The sequence below is a fragment of the Lissotriton helveticus genome, chromosome 5_1, assembly GCF_964261635.1.
Source record: "Lissotriton helveticus chromosome 5_1, aLisHel1.1, whole genome shotgun sequence".
NCBI classification, from domain to species: Eukaryota; Metazoa; Chordata; class Amphibia; order Caudata; family Salamandridae; genus Lissotriton; species Lissotriton helveticus.
The window spans coordinates 1,288,629,775-1,288,649,352 of NC_136065.1; the positions used below are offsets into that span (position 1 = coordinate 1,288,629,775).

At 43.9% G+C, this 19,578-nt stretch overlaps 1 protein-coding gene across 1 annotated transcript in view; it reads left to right on the top strand.

The window, feature by feature from the left end:
- The window catches only part of PPFIA4 (PPFI scaffold protein A4), a 1,997,086-nt gene that overhangs the window by 734,618 nt on the left and 1,242,890 nt on the right, over positions 1-19,578 (top strand). The window contains exons 7-10 of the mRNA XM_078644121.1: positions 2,626-2,646; positions 8,188-8,206; positions 8,331-8,341; positions 16,411-16,425. Coding sequence (XP_078500247.1) covers positions 2,626-2,646; positions 8,188-8,206; positions 8,331-8,341; positions 16,411-16,425 — 66 coding nt within the window. The remainder of the gene's footprint in view (positions 1-2,625; positions 2,647-8,187; positions 8,207-8,330; positions 8,342-16,410; positions 16,426-19,578) is intronic.

Genomic DNA, 19,578 nt, shown 5'->3' on the forward strand with positions numbered 1-19,578 from the left:
TCAGCTCCACGGGGTTTAATTGTGAAAAATGAACCTTTCATCTTTCAAAAGGACCTAGCTTTTAAAAAAGACTGGTCCTTAATCAGCTGGCATTGCACGCGAGACTGGCTGGTCCTAATTGTAAAGACGGCGGCCCGTTTAGCAGAGAATATGAAAATAGAAATTCAAGATCTAGAGGTGAAACTAAAATCTTTCCAGACACCAGCTGAGCTTAAGAAGAGATTAGATGAACTAAATAAAACAATGAGTGAATTTGAAATCTCGCTAAAGGACACGAAATACGTGAAATTTCACAAAGACAGAAAAGCGTTCTCTCACGAGAATGTCTATCCTTATATCAAGGAAGACTATGTCCCCTCAGGAAGGAATGCTGGCTACAACACAGACAGCGGGGGTTCAGACACAGGTTCTGACTCATCAGACTATAACCGTAATCAGCCTAGGACAAGACGACCTAGAGGTGGCAGGATGAGAAACAGAGGAGGTTATGGGTGGCTACCTTTTGCAGGACCACCACCCCCTCAATTTTACTATGGCCCGCCACAATTCCAACACCCTTATCCGCAACAACCTTTCCCATATTGGGACAATACTCAGTCAGTAGGAAACCAGAATCCGTCTTTTTTATCAAGAGGCAACAGACCGGGAAGAGGCAAGACGAGAGGTCAGCAAGCAAGTACAATGGGCACAGCCCCTGGAGACCAGCCGGGCACATACATGGAGCCAAGGCCCAGTGAGTGCTCCGTCAACGAGCAACCAGTAGGTTTGGTGGTAAACCTTTCAGATAAAATCCTGACCAAGGACCAGACAAGTGTGTTGGAGAAGGGCCTGGGCTTTGTCCCTACAGCTTCTTTGGACAAGTTCAGATTGTGCTGCGAATTAAAAGAATTTTTTCGCACTATCAAATTGCAAGTATTTTTTAAAGACAGACCGTCACCTGGAGGGGACACAAGCGATACTGGATTGAAGCGAAAATCCACGTTCACTCCCCCTGCAGGGAGTTTGCCAGTGGAGCTCCTTGCATTCGAAAAAGCGGTTCCCAAAGATGTAACCGACTTAGATCCCCGTCTATCTAATACATACCACAACACTAGTAGACTAGAGAAAGAGGCAATACAACAGCTATCGAATGACACCAGCCTCACAATCAAACCCGCCGACAAGGGCGGTGCTACAGTGGTACTCAATACAGAGGACTACGATCGTGAGTGCATCCGCCTACTGGCAGATCAAAGGAACTATGAGCCCTTGGTGGAGGATCCCACTGAAAGGATAAGAGTAGAGATCGCTAACTTGATAGAGGAATCCCTCATCAACGACTGGCTTACTAAAAAGGAAGCAGATTTCCTGGAAAATAAGAACCCCAGAGTACCCTACTTTTATACGATCCCCAAGATTCACAAAAGGATGGAAAACCCCCCGGGAAGACCCATCGTCTCGGGGATAGGGTCTATCCTGGAGCCCCTTTCCAAGTTCGCGGATGCGTTCTTGAGACCTCTTGTACAAAAGACAGAAACATACCTACAGGATACAAAGGCAGTGCTGTGTCTGTTGAAAGACCTGGACTCCGATCACACCACTCAGTTCTTGGTGGGACTTGATGTAGAAAGTCTATACACGAGCCTGCCCCACAAAGAAACCCTTGAAATTCTTGAGGAAGTGCTCTTTGAGAGCACGTGGCAATATAAGACACCTAGGCATGTGGTCTTTGAGTGTTGTCGCTTGGCACTCACGGAGAATTTTTTCCTGTTCCAAGATACCCTGCACCGCCAAAGACATGGCACAAGCATGGGTAGTACCTTTGCGCCGAGTGTGGCAGGCCTCTATGTACACCAGCTAGAGAAGAAGAAGATCTTGACTCAGGACAACCCACACTCAGGCCACATAAATATGTGGAAGCGTTACATTGACGACGTGCTACTGATTTGGGAGGGTGATGAAAGTGAAATTGAGCTATTTCTAAATTGGCTAAACCAGCAGGACCCCTTCCTTAAGTTCACGTCCACCCTGAGCAGATCAGAACTGGTTTTCCTAGACCTAAGTATAAGAGAAAAGAATGGGAAACTTGTAACCACCACACATTTTAAACCCACTGCTAGGAATGGCTTGTTAAAATTCGAAAGCTTTCATCCAAGACAACTGAAGGAAAATCTGCCATTTGGGCAGTTCTTGCGCCTAAGGCGGAATTGCACGGAGAAATGTGATTATGAGAAACAAGCCAAGGATCTGAGCAAGAGACTGCAGCAAAGAAACTACCCCTCACACATAGTCTCAAAAGCAAGGAAGAGAGCGTCCAATAACAACCGGGACGCTCTACTGGAACCGAAAACTATCCCTGTACCAAGTAGCGACAGCGATAGGAGACCGATCTGTATCACCACTTATAATGTGGCTTCTGACAAGGTCTCAAAGATTGTGAGAAAACATTGGAGGACCCTAAACAGCGGGGGCCTAGACCTGGCGTTACCTATGTTCAGCCACCGAAAAGGGAGAAATTTAAAAGATATGTTGGTACATACCAGACCAAGAGAAAAGGTGGGACAAGTACGCCGCTTACATCCGTTGCCACTAGGTCACTATCCATGCACGGATTACAGTGTTTCCCATTTAACAACGGCAACTAAGAAAGTGACATTTAACAATGGGGTCACCTGGGACATAAGGTCATACTCCAATTGAAATACCAAAGGCGTGGTCCATATGATCACATGTACGTGCAATTTGCACTATATTGGTATGACGACAAGAAAGGTTTGCACACGCATGATAGAACATCGCAGCAGCTTTAGATGCAAACATTCTAACACCAAAATGACCTCACATTTCTTAGAAAAGGGACACACCACTAATGACTTTAACTGGGTGGTCCTGGAGACTCTACAGCCACAATATGACCTAGAAAAGAAATTACTGGACAAAGAACAACGCTGGGTCTTCAAGCTTAGGACTCACGTCTTGGGTCTAAATGATGATATAGCACGGGGGCAACTGACATAGATAATCACTGAGACAGCAGTGAGAAAATGCACAGACCGTTGTCTGGATGTACTGTGAGACTGGCCAATAATAGGTGTTGTAACACTACTATATATGCATCCATCACCTTCCGATATACATGAAGGAAAAACAATAACCACTAATAGTACTGGCACCTAACTGAAGTTTTGGAACACACCATACGGTCAGAATAACACTGTGCTATTACCCTAGTAATATATGACAAGAAATTCCAAGAAAATGGTCAAATATCGTTTTTTAAACCAAATAAAGGGGAGATACTCATAATAATCCACATACTAACATGAGAATGGGTAATTTACTATTTTTCTAAAACGAGACCCCTTTCATGTAAAAAAACATTTCTAGAAGTAGAAGATCCGAGGGTACATACAAGATGGCGCCCACTCCTGCATATATCAGGTATTATGTCTATTTTTACACAATTGCCCAGAGATTTCCTTTTTTATGAGCCCATAATGTACGTATCCCTTAATACTAATTTTTCCAAAAACGAGGCTCCTATGAGGTGAATATTATATAAAACAGTGTTCCGGAATCCCGGAATACACCCAAGATGGCGCCCGTTAAACACGCGACCACCGCGTGTGCACGCGCTAGTCTTTTCATTCTCTTACGAAGAAACAGGATACAAGAACAGGCATCGCCCTCGGTCCACTAACATTCGGACCGGAGGGGTTGCCTAGGTGAGACCGATTGTGGTATCCCGGCAGCAAGTAAGTGTTTGTTTCAGAGTTTTCTATAGCGTTTTTGGAGGCACAGACACTGTGATGGTCTCCTAGTTCCTTGACCAGCTTTTGAAAACATCTATCGAGGGAGACAGCTAAGGTTAACGGACACCATTCTCTCTTTCTCCCAGATCTAACAGGATATTGTACCCCTACCGATTCCATGGGGCACAGTTAGGCCTCTTTTCATGTATGTAAAAATGTCTTTGTGTGAATTTAGTTACAACAGTGTGGTTGTGTTATGTGTGTGTTCACTGTGTGCTCACCAAGAGGTGCTTAACCACGTTTTTTCAAAAACGTCTTCACATCAATGGGCCACATGAAACATAGTCATTATTCTTTAAGGTCCATGCAATATGTGTGTTATGTGCGATTACAAGGGGACTGGATACCCCTTAACTACCACTATTGTTTTGTTTTACAGGACCACGTGATTAAGTTCGGTCGCGTAGGTACCAGATGCATGCCTCAATTATTTGCAGCATAAAATTGTTTCTATATTTAATAGCTTATTAGGCTTTGGATAAGGAGTGGCAAACACAGGGCTGGTCCCTGTGTAGCCCTGAGGAAGTGCTAGGGGGACACACGAAACATGTTGGCAGACAGGAGTTGTTAGTTACACCTAAACCCATTATAATTTAGGTATCCTACCAGTTCTACCCCATTTTTAGCTTTACCACCTGGGAGCCAGAATAAAGTGTTTGCAACTCACTAGGCAGGTAATTTTAATCAATCACATATACTCCACTCCTTCAAATCACATTCCTTGCACCACACATAGTCTTTTGTAAGTGCTCCTACGTAGCTCCGTAAGTCGCAGCACGCCCCAGTCCGTAGAGGGCTGGGATGGCCCCTATGATGAAGCATGTCACCGTGGGGCAACCCTGGTGAGTGAGGGGACACCTAAAAAAGGAATATTTTTTCCTTTTTTCTTCTTGAAACTATTGATACTATTCCAACACCATTGTGTGCTTTGGGAATAGAGTCATAGACCACGGCTGGGTTCTTGATCTCTGTCCTCAGAGATTTTTTGTGACTTATCGATACTAGGAGGGTGAGCCCTAGCCTTTCTCCCTCTACCTCCCTTTTATGTTAATGTGGTTCTCGAGGCAAGCATAATATTTTGGTGACGAGGATAGGTGCTTTGGGTAGTGAAGCCCAACGCATTTTAAAAAATGTACCTGTATCTGTTGGTCCTAATGGGCAAGGAGGACTTTACGGTCGGCCTTGTTGGCCAAAGCCGGTGTGCCCTCGGTTAAACTTGCCCGGATTGGAGGGCGTTCCTTCCGATACCTGGTACCGCGCTGCTGGAACGAGCTACCTGTCTCCTTAAGAAAGTTAAACAGTCTCCTCTCTTTTAGAAAGGAGCTGAAAACTTGGCTTTTTTCAGTATGACTTTCTCCTTAGACCTCCGTGAGCGGCTGTGTTGTGTTCTTCGCTACATTTTCTCTTTGCCAAAGCGCCGGGACGCCCCCTGGGGTAGCAGTGCGCTATAGAAGAGCCCTAAACAAAAAAACCTATGAACAATCTTCATAAAGAGGCTATCAACAGGCTTGAAACAAGGTTCTCTAAAGAGGTACATTTATTGATGGCAAGATACAAATGTTATACCCAGCCCCAAGCCAGCATGAATCTGTAGACAAATGTGTAGCCAGTCTGCGAGAACTATCAGTAAAGTCTTGCTTGGGTATAAAGACTGAGGAACTAATTTGTGACCAACTTATAGTGCAATGTTGAGAGAGGAAGATCCAAGAGAGACTATGAGCTACAAAGGATCCATAGTTGAAAGAAGCTGCGGACATTGCAAAAGTTATTGAGGAGTCTCAAAAGTGTATTAAAGAGTGAGAAAGTAGGGAAAAAACTAACAATGAAGTTGCTAGCTTGGAAAATTCTCTCAGGTTAGAGGATGTGGAAGTTAGTGTAGTATCAAAGAAAAACATGAAGGGGGTCTTTGTTACACTTTCTAGGAGCAAAGGGAGAAAATACATGTGTTGTGGAAGTCTTTATCATATGACAGACTCAAAGCAATGCTTTACTGTTGATCAAGTTTGCAGGAAATGTGGCCACAAGAGTCAATATGCCCACATGTGTAAACAGGGATTCATATCCGACAAAAACAGATTTAAAGTCAATGTAGTGCAACAGTATGTAAAACAATAAATAGTCAGAGATAAGATATTAGTGGTGGATGAGACTGCGAGTGGAATAGCTGCAGGAGTGGTGGAGAATGCAAAAAGGTTGTCTCGGCCTACAGTAGTGTTTGAGGTGTGTGGACACAATATAGAACTCATGGTCAATTCAGGATCCATGTTCACCATAGTTCCTGAATCATTGTTTAGGAAACTGTTGGTAATGGCTCATTGGAATCTAAAGATATTAATTCAGTTGAGTGCCAAGGTCAATCCATAGACATTGTGGGATACATGGCTGGTTCCATAGGTTTTGGAATGGAAAGTATTGAAGGTCAAGTCTATATTTCTAGAGATGGTCCCCTCATACTTGGTTGGGAGCACCAGTAGGACCTCAACAGTGTAATGAATCTGAGGTCACCAAATCAAGTCATGATCGTGGAACATGTTCAATTAAACGACATCTTGCACCAAGCGAGCAAGTTCTTTGAAGACAGGTTGGGGTGTTTTAAAAGGATATACCCATAAAAATGTGCTTAAACATGTTGCTAAACCAGCGCAACATAAACACAGGAGACTACCAATCTCAGAGAGGGATGGTCTCAAAGAACAAGATATGATGAAGAGAGGGATATGATGAAGAGAGGCCATTAAAAGCCTCATCTTGGATTTCTCCAGAGGTTATAACTCATAAGTTTGATGGCCACCTTAGATTTTGTATTGATTTGATGTCACTTACTCATGACATTGAGACAGATACTCACCCCCTTCCCAATATTAATGAGCTATTACAATCAGTGGGTGGTGGGAAGTATTTCTCCAAAATACATCTGAGGAGTGCTTACCATCAGATCAAATTGCACCCAGATTCTACAGCTTTGATTGCTTTCATCACCTTAGAAAGTACATACCAATTTACTCACATGCCATTCGGCTTTGCATCGGCTGCAAGCTAATTTTAGAGGATGATGGCCAGCGTTTTTCAAGGCATGGAAGGCGTTGTCTATTTTGACAACAGTTTAGTCTCGGGGAAGACAATGGAACAACATAAAACCATTCTAAGACAATTGCGGAGGAGGCTTGCAGTAGTGGGCATGACTGTGAGCTGTGATAAGTGTGAATTTGTGACTGAGCAAGTGGAATATTTAGGTTATACAATAGCTAGTGGAGGAATAAGGCCTAAACGCAGCTTATTGGAGGTGATCAGATCTGCACCATGTCCCAAGGACAAAGAACAATTAAGATCTTTTCTAGGTCTTGTTGAATATTATTATAGATTTGTGAAGGGATTTGCTGATAAAACTGAGAATATGAAACCACTTTTGCATAAGGGCAGCAAGTATGTGTGGGAAGAGGAACAACAAGTTTGTTTTAAAAACATTAAGGATGAAATATGTAATGTAGGCATTTTAACTTCATCTGTTACCAGAAGTAAGTCATTTTTAGATCGAGCCTAATCAGTGAGCAAGAGCTGCTTAGGATCTGACCTTTTGGAATCAGTTTGTACTTTTTGGAAAACTTGTGCATGTACTGCACTATATCCAATAGTACTCGTGCATGTAAGGCATCCACCTTGCAGCAGTGGCAGCGGCAGCGAGCAGCGGCGCCATCTGTTTGCAATTATCGCACCCGTACTTTGGAAAAAGATGGTGCCGCTGCTCGCTCCCGCAAGGTAAATGTTGTACATGGACTGAGCCTTGCCCTTCTGAAGCAGCCTGATGCACTTACATTAGACAAAAGCAGCAAGTTTCTGCTGTGCTGCTTGACTTTTTTATTTGTTCTTGTTGACATTTCTGTTCTTTCACGCCGAACCCCAAACTTAAAGCCAGTGAATAAATCACCCCCAGTTCGGGAACTGCAGCAGGGAAACACACTGATACCTTGCTTCCGATATGACTAAGTTAACAGTGAAATTTACTTGACATGCACCAAGATATAGCTTGGAATGGAATATTTCAAAGCGAGAGAGTTGGAGGGAAAGTGTGCAAGACATACAACTGTGAAGAATAGAAAACAATGTTTTCTGTAGTCATATGGTGGACCGTCATCACTATTGGCTGTGTTTCACAACGGCACATGTTAGCTGCATCCGTCTTTGGCAAAAGTCAATCGAAATAGACAACTTCGCAATTTCAAGGTTTCTATTATGATTTAAACATTTAATGACCGTTTCTACACAATGGCTGTAAAGTGGCTTGGTTCAGTGGCTCGCCATGCTTTGTCTGAAGGCACTTTTATGACTGGCTTTCAACATTTTAAACTGCACATTCTCGGTAAAGCTGCATTGTTGAAACCTAGAGACTAATTTGCAGACGTCTGAACATGAGCAGGGTGAGTGGCAAGCAATAGCTGAGGGAAAATTGAAGCCCAAATCAAGGTAAATTTCTCCGATTGATTTAAGGGTAATGTGAGAAAAATAAAAACAGAACAAATGCATGTATGAGCAAAGCACCAGAAGAAGCACCTGTTTCCTGCAGCCTGTCACCTACACATGTTTCAAAACCTTAAAAACAGTGCTTAATTTGTGCAGATGGTTCCAGGTGTTCGTCAGCACCAGTAGCACTGGTGTAAGGGAAATGTTGTGGGTAGGAGGAGGGTGGATGACAATAACATCACAAAAAAACAAGCATTGGCATAGCCATTAGGTCTCGCCTTTGGAACCTCCTAAGTGTTTAGCCATGCAACAGTTGATGTTGTTGCACCAAGGATATTGTGCTGCATAACTAAATACTTATAAGGTCCCAAAAACGACCTATTGGCGATGCCAATGCCTGTTAACTGTTGACGCCAGTGCCACTAGAATTGGCATAGTTCTGTCGCAAAAAACTAAATTGAGTTGAAAAAACAGTGGCTTTTGCCTCGCGTACCCTCACACAAGCTGAGAGGAACTATTCTGGGATTGAACGGGAGGCTCTTGTTGCAACATGGGGTGTGGAATATTTCAGAATATATATGTGGGGAATGAGATTTGTCTTGAAAACGCATCATAAACTTTTGATCAAGATTTTATCTGCGGGTGGTGCTGGCAAAGGGTCTTCTCGGGCTGGCCAGTTTTGCTACCAGACTACAAGAATATCTGTATGATGTAGAATTTATACATGGAATTAAAAATCTGCAGGCAGACTGTTCATCGCGTAAGTCTTTGAACTGGGAAACTGTGGATGTGTCGGCTGAAAGAAGTTCTGACGTTGAAGAAGCTGTGGCGGCTGTACATGATGTACTGGAAGGTGGCCTGGGGGCATTTACTAGGTTGCAATGGAAGGAAGATATGAGTTCGGACATGGTGTTGAAGGAAGTCATTGTGATGATCAAGAAGGGAGATACAGGAGAAAGTGAGGTGTCTGTGTCAGCTAGACCTTATTAGAAAGTGTTGGACGAACTGTCTGTGAGTGGTTTGGATGTTATCATGAGCGGTGATTGCTTTGTGCCACCAGGTTGGATTGAGATTTAAAATTTTCAGGATAGCTCATGAGGGGCACTTAGGACAGGAACTGACAAGAAGAAAGATTAAAGATGAATTCTGGTGGCCAGGGATAGACGATCAGTTCAAGAGGTGGGTGGAAGGTTGTAGTATTTGTAAGGAGAGTGACAAAAGATTGAGGGTGGGCAATCAAGCTGTGACTGGTCGGATTGATGATCCAGGGGAAGCTTGGAGCACCATTTGCTTAGATTTTATGGGCCTTTTCTTAGAATTGCCAGGTGAAATGAGATTTGCTGCTGTTATAGTAGAGATCCATTCTAGGTGGTTGATAGTTAAATTCATGAAAGATGTGACAAATAAGTCTACTGTTGTGGTGTTGGAGGGAATTTTTGATTGATGGATGTGTTCCCCACACTTTGCTCACTGATAATGGGACACAGTTACCTTCCATTGAAATGCGTCAATTTCTCGAGCATTGTGGAATTAAACATTCTCGCACCTCTCTATACAGTCCCATTGGTAATAGAATTGTAGAGAGGGCCAACAGACTGGTAAAGGGCGTGATTCAACTAGCACTGTCAAATGGACAACCTGTCAAAAAACTGACATGATGTGGGCGTATTGTACCACTATACATAGTGTCACTCGCAGATGTCCATTTCTACTTATGAGGGGATGTCTACCTGGTACCAGGTTGATTCCCACTTGGTTAAAGGACTGGATACTGTCAAGTGGTGATCATGGCCATGAACCAGGTAACTCTAAGTTCGAGAGGTGATTGGGTCAGCATAAGGTCAGGAACAGTGAAAGGTGGTTTGAGCAAATTTAAGGGCCCTTTCTGAGTACAAAATATGGGAAAGCTTTTTGTGGTCATTGAAGGTGGTGAAAGCCGGAACCTGCGTAAAGTAGCTCTGTATCAGATAGGAGGACATTGTGCTAAGGGGGCGGATGAGGAAGGATGCTTGGGAGCTATGTTCATGCGAGATGAGGAAGTTATTTGAGATCGGAGGGGTGGGGAACAAGACTTGGTACTGAGCCAGCTGTGTGAGAGACATGTTGGGTTACCAGAGGACGAGTGTGGATCCTAGAGTAAAAGATGAAGTCAGAATCCATAGGCTACACTCGTATTTGCAGGATTATGCGTGGAATTGATGTGTCTTCAGGGTATAGAGTCTTTTATTATCTTTCTGTATGGATAGCATTCTCATGTACAGGTTGTTTTTCCATTAAGACATCCTCATAGTTCATTGTGGTTTCTTTCTCTTCTTTTACTTCCAATGTGTCTCTTCATTCTTTTTGTTTTTTTGTTTTGGGTTTGTTTCTTTTATGTTAAGGGAGAATTTGGGTTATGATGGAATCTTGTCTGAATGAATTCTAGTTTAGAATGTGAGGCTGACAACACTTGAGTTGAGGCAGTTAACCACGGCTCCTTGAAGTGGTTTGATGCTAGGTTGTGTTTCTCCAAGCAAATATCAGTGAATGAGACTTTTTGCTCACACTCCACTCATCACCTTTGTGTTTTCTGTAATGCTTCTGCGAGTCTGCATATATTCAATTAAGGAATGATTGCCACATAAGTGCGATTGGATCTCTGTGGCTGAGAATAGCTGATCAACTTAGTGATAATTCATACATCTTTGCCATTGCCAAAGAACTATGTTGTCTCTGAAGTAATGGTCTGGTCTGGCTTTGAGCTATCAGTTCATGGGTGTTGTGTTCGCAAAGGTTGGGAGGTGGGGCTTTCCTTTGTAAGAAAACAGTTTGGTTTCTAGTTTGTGAGTGAGGCTGCTTAGCTCCGGGTGTGATATACTTTGAAGTGTGTGAATAATGTGTGGGGTCCAGGGTTCAAAATACGATTTTAGTTGTACAAAGGCTTCACTTAAATCTCCTTCATACCTGTAAACTTTTTTAATTCTTCTCCGATTAAAACAAAATTCGTCCTCTACTGAGAAGCTGCTCATCAAGTGGATTTCATTGTTTTGTCCATGAATGTGGCACTATCGTTTTTTGTGGAGGCGTTTAATGTGGTGGTGCGATGACCATTTATTAGGGTTAGTAAAGTGCGAAGTTAGGTGCGCATTTGGCACAAGGCACCAAGGATTATGGTTCACTCTTTCTGATAACTTTTAAATAAAGTGAGATAAGAGCGTCTCAGTCCCAAAAGTGACCTCTATTTTGACTGTCACTTGGGTGGAAGGAAACAACCTGATTGATCTTAACCTATGGATGCAGATAAGCTTCCCGAACCCCCCAGAGGTAGTCAAATACGTTCGATTTCAGTTATCACCAAAGTAAAATCATTGTATTAGGTCTCTGCTACCACGTCTACCTTCCAAGTTGTGAAATTTAGGTCATCAACAGTCGGTCCCAAGAGAATGAGCAAGTACTTTTCAGCCATGGCTGGCACTTGAAGATGCCTGCATTAATCAGCTCTGGGAGCTGGTATTCCCTCATAGAGCCAGCGATAAGGACTTATGACTTTAATTACATTGAAATGAAAGGGCCTCTGCCAATTAAAGTGAGGAACGCATCTCAATTATTCGCTCATAACTATGCAGGAGCTTCAGACATGAATAAAAATTAAAAATTCCAGACCTCAGATTGTCTCTTGCTATCCTTGCTTCTTCAGCCTTAGTAGGTATCAGAGCCTTTTTTATCGGCCTTTTATTTTTAAAGTTAATATATGTTTAAGGACTAGTGTACTCACTTTCTGTTTCAAACTGACCACTTTCCGAGATTTTCTCTTACATCTTCCAGTTATTAATAGTTTTTTTGGGGGTAAATTCTTGCCAAATATTCCAAATTTATGTAGAATATAAAAAAATATCGAGTACGATTTATGGTGGAAACGGAGAAATCATCAGTAGTCGACCCCACTTCATCCCTTGGAGGCACAAATCCACCCAGAATCCAGTACTTAATTTAAGCCCTTGGTTTCCGGTGCATAGCACCGGCACTTGATCATCATGAGCACCAGTTAAAACACATTTATTTATCGTAGGCATGGGGAGATTAAGTTATTTGCCCAGAATCATAGGATGTTGAGTTAACACCGAGACTCGAACCTGGTTCCCAAGTTCCAAAGTCCACAGCTCTTGCCATCCTCTCCCCACTTGTATGGTTATTAGTTGGTCCTGTTTTTGGCTGAGCCAAAAAGAGAAATGGGCTGGTGCAAGCTGCCGCTTGACGAGAGCCCCAGCACTTACTTTGTTTTACAAATTCACCACTGCCAGAATCAAAGCAGAAGGGGTTTAAATGCATATTATTTATATGTGGCAATGTTTGTGTTTTTTTGTTGTGCATATCTACACATAGGCAAGAGCCACCTAAAAAGGACAAACATTATTTAGGATGTTTGTTATGCTGTAGCTTATATTAGTAGGAACATGAGGTACTGAAACATCTCTACATGTAAATGACATTCTGTAACTGAAGGGAGACACCGGGCATATGTTTGTGCTGTACAAGTGTGGTTTCTTGTGTAACTCCAAAAGGAACACCATATTTATCAATGAAATATTTGTGCAGCGGGGCAAAAATGGAAGAAAGCGTATCGTAAAATTTCTGCAAACCATTTTATGTGTCCACTTCTTATAAATCATGTTATATTTGTTGGATTATTTTCTTACAAAGATAATCTAATCTATTGACAACCTTTCTTAAAAAGGAGCACAATGATCTTGCATTGTATTTGATTGTAGGTCTTATAATACTTTAAATAAGATGATTTTGCCTCAAAACACGTTTGAAAAAAAATATGTATTTGCTGAATGGTCTTTTATCTAAGCACGGCTAAATAGTACAGAACCAGTTTAGTTCATTATCTTCCCCTGGGGAAATTTTCCTTTTACGTGACCAACATAAATGGTGCAAAATGTATTTGCTTCACTCTTGGAAATTTTTATGTGGTGCTGTCTGTGGGAAAGGGGGAATAATTGTATGTCTTTCCTGCCATGGCAGGATTGAGGCTTCCCTGGATTGCAACTTGTTTATTGATATATGTTAGGAACCTGGATTTGGGAATTGTGAAAAGGTGGCTAGTAGAAACTGGGTTACTGGTTGACTAAGGTGTGAGCCCTGGTCAAGGAGCAACCACAATTCTAGTTAGGGTAAAGCACAAGCAAACCCCACATTAACCTGTGCTTGCCCTCTGGTAGCTCGGAAAGTAGCAGCCAGGCTTAACTTGAAGGTAATGTGTAAAGTATTTGTGCAACACTTCAAACTGTAAAACAGTGAAAACATCACACAAAAACATCCCACACCAGGTTTAGAAAAATAGTGTAATTTTTAAATAAATAATACTAAACTAGAACTACAAAAATCCAATCAGGAAATCCAGCGATATTAAATTCTAAAGTTGTGAGTTGAAATAGTGCCAAAAAGCCTAAAGCGCCAACAAGGGAAATCTGGTTGCACCTGATTGAGAAAAAGTCACAAGTTCAGGCTGACCATGATGGCGCATGGGCCTGCTAAAGGAACCCAGTTAGGGTCGCTGTACAAAGTACCTTAAATCCTGTTTGCTGAGTGTTTCGTTAATCTTGGTCGATGAAGTGCTGCACAGCTGAAGCAATGAAACAATTGTGAGATGCAGAGAGGCTGCAGTGTGAGTTCCTGTTGCATCTTCATTGAGGGTCCTGTAAATGGGGCTTGTCCTGGTGTCAGGGATGTGGTACATAGCTGGCCATGCATCAGTTTCAAATAGCTGTGAGGCTGCGATGCGGAGTCCGGCGTCTTAGTTGAGGCCGCCGTCAACAAGAGATGCAAGGGCCGGATATGCCCAGTGCCTTTGATGATGTGTTGGTTCTGAGAACTGCATGGGCAGTGCAGATCTTCTTCACTGGGTCCAATCCACACAGCAGTGATGATGAATCGGTTTGGCTCAAGGATACGCCGCTCAGCCGTGGAGATTATTCAGTTCTGCTTGGGGATGCATTGCTTGGCAGAGAAGATGCATCGATTATGCTGGTAAGCACCTTAGGCCCACTTCAAAGGGTCCAAAACTGGGGTGGCACCACTTTGCAGGGTAGATTCACAGATGACAAAGTACAGGTGCAGTTGCAAGGTTGTTGGAAGCCTGTTATGTGCCACAGGCTTCAGATTAGGAAGCCTGCCAAATAGTCCTTGGAGTCACTCTGGGTTCTGGGTCAGCACAGCAAAACAGGAGTCCAGAAGAGTAGAAGTCCAGTCATGTGATCAGAGACAGGCTGCAGGCACTGAATGGCTAAGGTAAGAAAATGTAAATTTCCTCAAATTGGCATTTCCAGAATTGGAATTTAAATTCTGACTTCACCATGAATTAGGATTTCAAATTAGGATTTCAGAGACACTAAACCTGAATCAGTTATATTTTCCCATTTAGCATTTGGAAAATACATGTATAGAATGTAATAAGGCAATCCCAATGTTATCCTATGGGTGATACAGGCCTTGCAGTAGTGAAAAATGCATTTGAGAGTTTTTCACTACCAGGACATGTCAAACTTAAACGTGCACATCCAACTCTTTAAATACACTGCTCTCTGGCCTTGGGCTGTCTAGGGTCTACCTTAGGAGTGACTTATAAGCATTACAAAGGAAGTTTTGGGCCTGGCCAAATGGCAGTGTCCATCCTTAAAACATGGTAACCATGGCTCATCCCCTATTGGCATATTTAATTTACTTGTAGTTCCCTAGTAAAGTGTGTCCTGGACCTGTAAATTAAATGTTACTAGTGGGCCTGTAGCACTGTTTGTGCCACCCACTTAAGTAACCTTTCAAATATGTCTCAGGCTTGTCATGGCTGCCTGTTTATGCAGTTTAACTGCCATTTTGATCTGGAAAAATAAACCTTTAGTCGGGCCCAAACCTTCCTTTTTAATACAGACACGTCATCACTAAGGTAGGCCCTGCAGGGTGCAGTGTATTTCAAAAGTAGGACATGTACTGTTGAGTTGTATATGTCCTGGTAGTGAAAAACTACTGCAGGTCCTACTTCTCCAATTAACTAACATTGGAGTTACCTATTATATGTAATAAACTGTAATTTTCAAATATGTGCAGGTAACCTGTTCATGATTGTTGTCTTTGGAACTGTAATGATAAATCCCAGCTTATGGTGTTGTCGGATTTTAAATTACAATTTTGAAAATGCCTCTTTTAGAAAGCTGGCAATTAATGCCTTAGCCATGTAGTGCCTGTAGTCTGTACCTGGGTCACATGACTGAGTGTAGTTGACAGTTGAGCTTTGTGTATTCCTCTTAGACCACAACACACGATAGGGAGCTTAGGAAGAGGTGTGGCGCTGCGGCCAGGGCCACTGATACCGCACACTGGGCCTCATGGTTTGATCCCCGGCACCAGTAGCAGGTCAGCCCAGCACCATGTGACTCTGGGCAATAGCTCGCTTAATCTTCCCGATGGCCTCCAGCGCCGGGATGCCTCCGGGTAGCTGTGCGATTTACATTTACTTTTTTTTTAGGTGTACCTTCACTGGCAGTATGGGATGGAGGGGCTGGGTACAGCCTCAATTACATTTGACTATGCTATGTCCTACCTCTATACACATGGCTGCATATGCCCTGAGGTAATTCTGAAGCCAGGACAGGGGTGGCAGGGTGCCAATGCAAAGCTCCAGCAACACCTGCGGCGCTATGCCTACAGCCTCCTGCAATGCCCTCACTGCTCCATGCTGCCCCCGCAACACAAACAGGACTCTAGGCATCAATTTGAGACAATACATTTCAGTGGGCCATACCTGGCGTATGTAGTCGAAAGTGTGAATTTGACCCTGTCCAGTGCAACCACTTTGGTGCTTTGTGCTATTTGGTGCTATTTTCACTATTATTTTAAAAGATCATAACTCTGTTCCACTGATGTAATGGTTTTCATTTTGCTCTTGTTTAATTCATTACATTTTGCTCTATTTTCTAAAGTGGTGTGGGATCCTTTTGTGGTGTATTTTCAATGTGTTACTGTTTGAGGTTTTGAACAAATACATTACAAATTGCCTTTGAGTTAACTCTAACTGCTTTGTGCCAAGCAACCAGAGAGTTGAGCGCAGGTTAATTTTAGGGTTGCTTGTGGCTTCAAGCGGAAAAGAATTGTGGTTGCTTCTTGACCAGGGCTCACACCACAGTCAACCAACAACCCAGTTTCTTAGAACAACAAATCTTAAATTGTTTTTGTGAGCTCTCCTTTCTGCATCTTCTGCTTTCTCTTTCTAGGGATATGAAGGTAGCCAAGAGTTTGACTACCTGTTGTAGGGCCTTGTTTGTGCCTTCCAATTTGGAGATCCACACTTCCGTTTCTGTGATCCTCTCCAGGGCCGGACTGGGAACCACAACCGGCCCTGGCAAAGTGCTCGGCTGCCCCCACCTCCTCACTCGGGGGTGGGGGGGTAATGGGGGGGGGTTGGAGGTGCTGCCGAGCTCTTTGCCGGGGCCGATCTTCGGCCGATTTTGGTACAGGGCCGATTTTGCAAAAACAGCCCCCAGGTGCCCAAAACCGTCCCGCACCTGTGCGGTGCACCAGGGTATTGCCAGGTGCCCGCTATGGCCAGTCCAGCCCTGATCCTGTCTACTGCTTGCTCCTGGTCCTGCCTCAGCAGGCTGACATCTGAGCCGATCGCTCCAATTTGGCCTCCAGGACTTCCTTGGAGGCATTGATGGCCTGCTGAATAATAGCTGTGTCTGAGGTCAGAGACATGACAGTGTCCCTTAACATCAAGGTTCACCAAGGGTAGGCTGCCCCCAGCAGCACCACTATAGTGGGCATTGTAGGAAGGTGGATATATGACTATATGGTAACTCCCACTTTTTGCCTGGTGTTTTGCTGGTTTTCGACTTAGGTGGACTGGGACCCTGCTATTCAGGGCCCCAGTCTCTCTGCTTTCTCTATAAAGTGGACTCCATGTACTTTAGGTACATACCAGATTGGTTACTGGGTCACCCTTGTGAGCCCCTGTATATGGTACTCTACGTACCCAGGGCATAGGTGCACCCTAGGCCTACCAGGGGCTGCATCATGTATTATGCCACCCTTGGTTAGCCTTCCAAACTGACACCACAGGTCTGCAATTGAAGCCTGGGTAAGGTGGTGTAATCAACCCTTACTTAGATATAGTATACCTATATCTATGTATATATAAAGACACATATTAACCTACAAGTCACTCCTATGGCAGGCCTTGACAATCCTGGAGGCAGAGTGCTTTGTTTTGTGTGGGAGGGTGCTCTAGCATGAGCTGAGCCCCTCTGCAGCTTTCGTAACCATCTCCTTATAGCTATTCTATGATATAGCCACACCATATACTCTTAAGTGCATTATAATCCTAGCGGTTAATGCTAACATTTGGTTTGGATTTATTAAAACATGTCGTGTAAGGTGTCAAACACTTTGGAATACTACCTCCTTGCCAGTCCTGGCGGCGGGGGTAGCATTTCACCCTTCCAGAGGTAAAAGACATGTAGTTACTTATAAACCCGGTTAAAGTTAAACAGAGCCCCAGCATCACAAAATGGATGCTGCTGCCACAGACACAAGTCTGCCCTCCTGCTGCTGGATGAAACTCTGGCAGGGGAGGCTTGGACAATAGGATTCCTGTCCAGGGAGGTGCCAGCACCTCCCCAGACAGGCTTTAGTGTATTGGGGCAGGGTGGGTTGCATTCAGTGAATGCTTTTCAGACACTGCCTGCGGCACACAAGCTGCTCCATGCATTTCCCAGTTCAAACCCGTTACAGGGGCACTCAGCCCCAGCTCTGGTGCGAAACTGGACAAAGGGGAAGGGGTGTAACCACCCCTTCCCCATGTCCACTCCTAGGAGATACCGTAGAGTTAGTCCAACCCCTAAACTTACTATAAGTATAGAACCCCAGTCCCTAGGACTTGAGATTATCCTGGACGAAACTCTGCAACATAAATCTTGGACCTTCAACATTCCATATCGACTGGAAGATGAAAGAAATCTCCCTTGTGGTCAAGGAGTGACCACCCTGTTCAAACAGGCACCAACTACATCTTTGCTGGTCTGCATTTTCGAGGCTCCCGCTGGATCCCAAAGAATCTGCGACACAGGTCATTGTCTTCCAGACATCTCTGATGCTGACCTGCACTCCCAGCAAAGCTGAGATCCGTAGCAGACACGAGAGACGTGGGACCGGAACTCCTGGACATCCTGCATTTTGCAACCTGCACCTACTTCTCGAGCTATCCTGAAGTTGTGCATTGTGGTGCTTAAAGCCCCAGCCGAGAGCACCTTTTGCACTAAAGCTCAGAGGCACACACTCCATGAGTATCCCGTGGGTCCGCTTTGTGCATTTCTACTTGACGTGTCTTTGCGGTTCCTAGTCCGTTGGCTAGTGAGCCCCCAAGATGACCAATCCTTGATTTACTTTGTTTTCCTGGTTGCTCCAGGCTTGCTCCAACTTCTCTCCAAAAGAGAAGTTCCCCAGACTTTGCTGGTTTGCACCGAAGCCAATCTTGACATCTTGCGTGGATTGTGTTTACCAAGGCTTGTAGGGTCCAATCCGGATACCGACACTGCAGTCAACTAGATCCTTTGTGGGACAGCTAGAATCCAGCCCCTGGTTGTCGTCAATGCCTCCTGGACCACATGACTGAAGAGACAAGCTTCACCTTTTCACCTGAAATCACCCGACATTGGCTGGCAGCTTCCCAACGCCATCCTGGTCACTGGCTGGTGACTCAGACTCTGTCCCTTCTGCTTTCAGGTTCTTCACATTTCCAATCCACCCTTGGATCCACCCGGACACTTTTCCTCTGGTCGCCTGCAGCACTTCTTCGCATCTCTCTATTGGAATTGACAGCGAAACCCGACACAAAAACACACCTATGCACCCGGCTTCCCTGGGTGAGGTAACACAAGTACTCTGGTGGGATGTATGACGTTATAACGCATACTTTTACAATGCCTACCTTTACATCGCATTTTTTACAATGCATACCATTACAACGCATAATGCTTTTGGGCGCTGGATAGTGAATAGTTTCATTTACTATTCCAACTCCAGTCCCCGTGGACACTAGGGAAGGTTATTGGATAGTAAATTAACCTATTCCCTATCCTAGAGCGCCCCCAAGCGCTATGCGTTGTAATAGTTTGCGTTGTAAAAGTTGCGATGTAATGGTAGTGCGTTGTAAAAGTTTCGTTGTAAACGCTGTTCACCACTCTGGTGCTCCCGTGGGTATTGACTCTCAAAGTGTCCTAGTCTAAAAGGGTTCTATCACAGTTAACCTCCTTGTACCCTTAATCTTTAAAATTGTAACTTGTTCGTTCTCCATAGA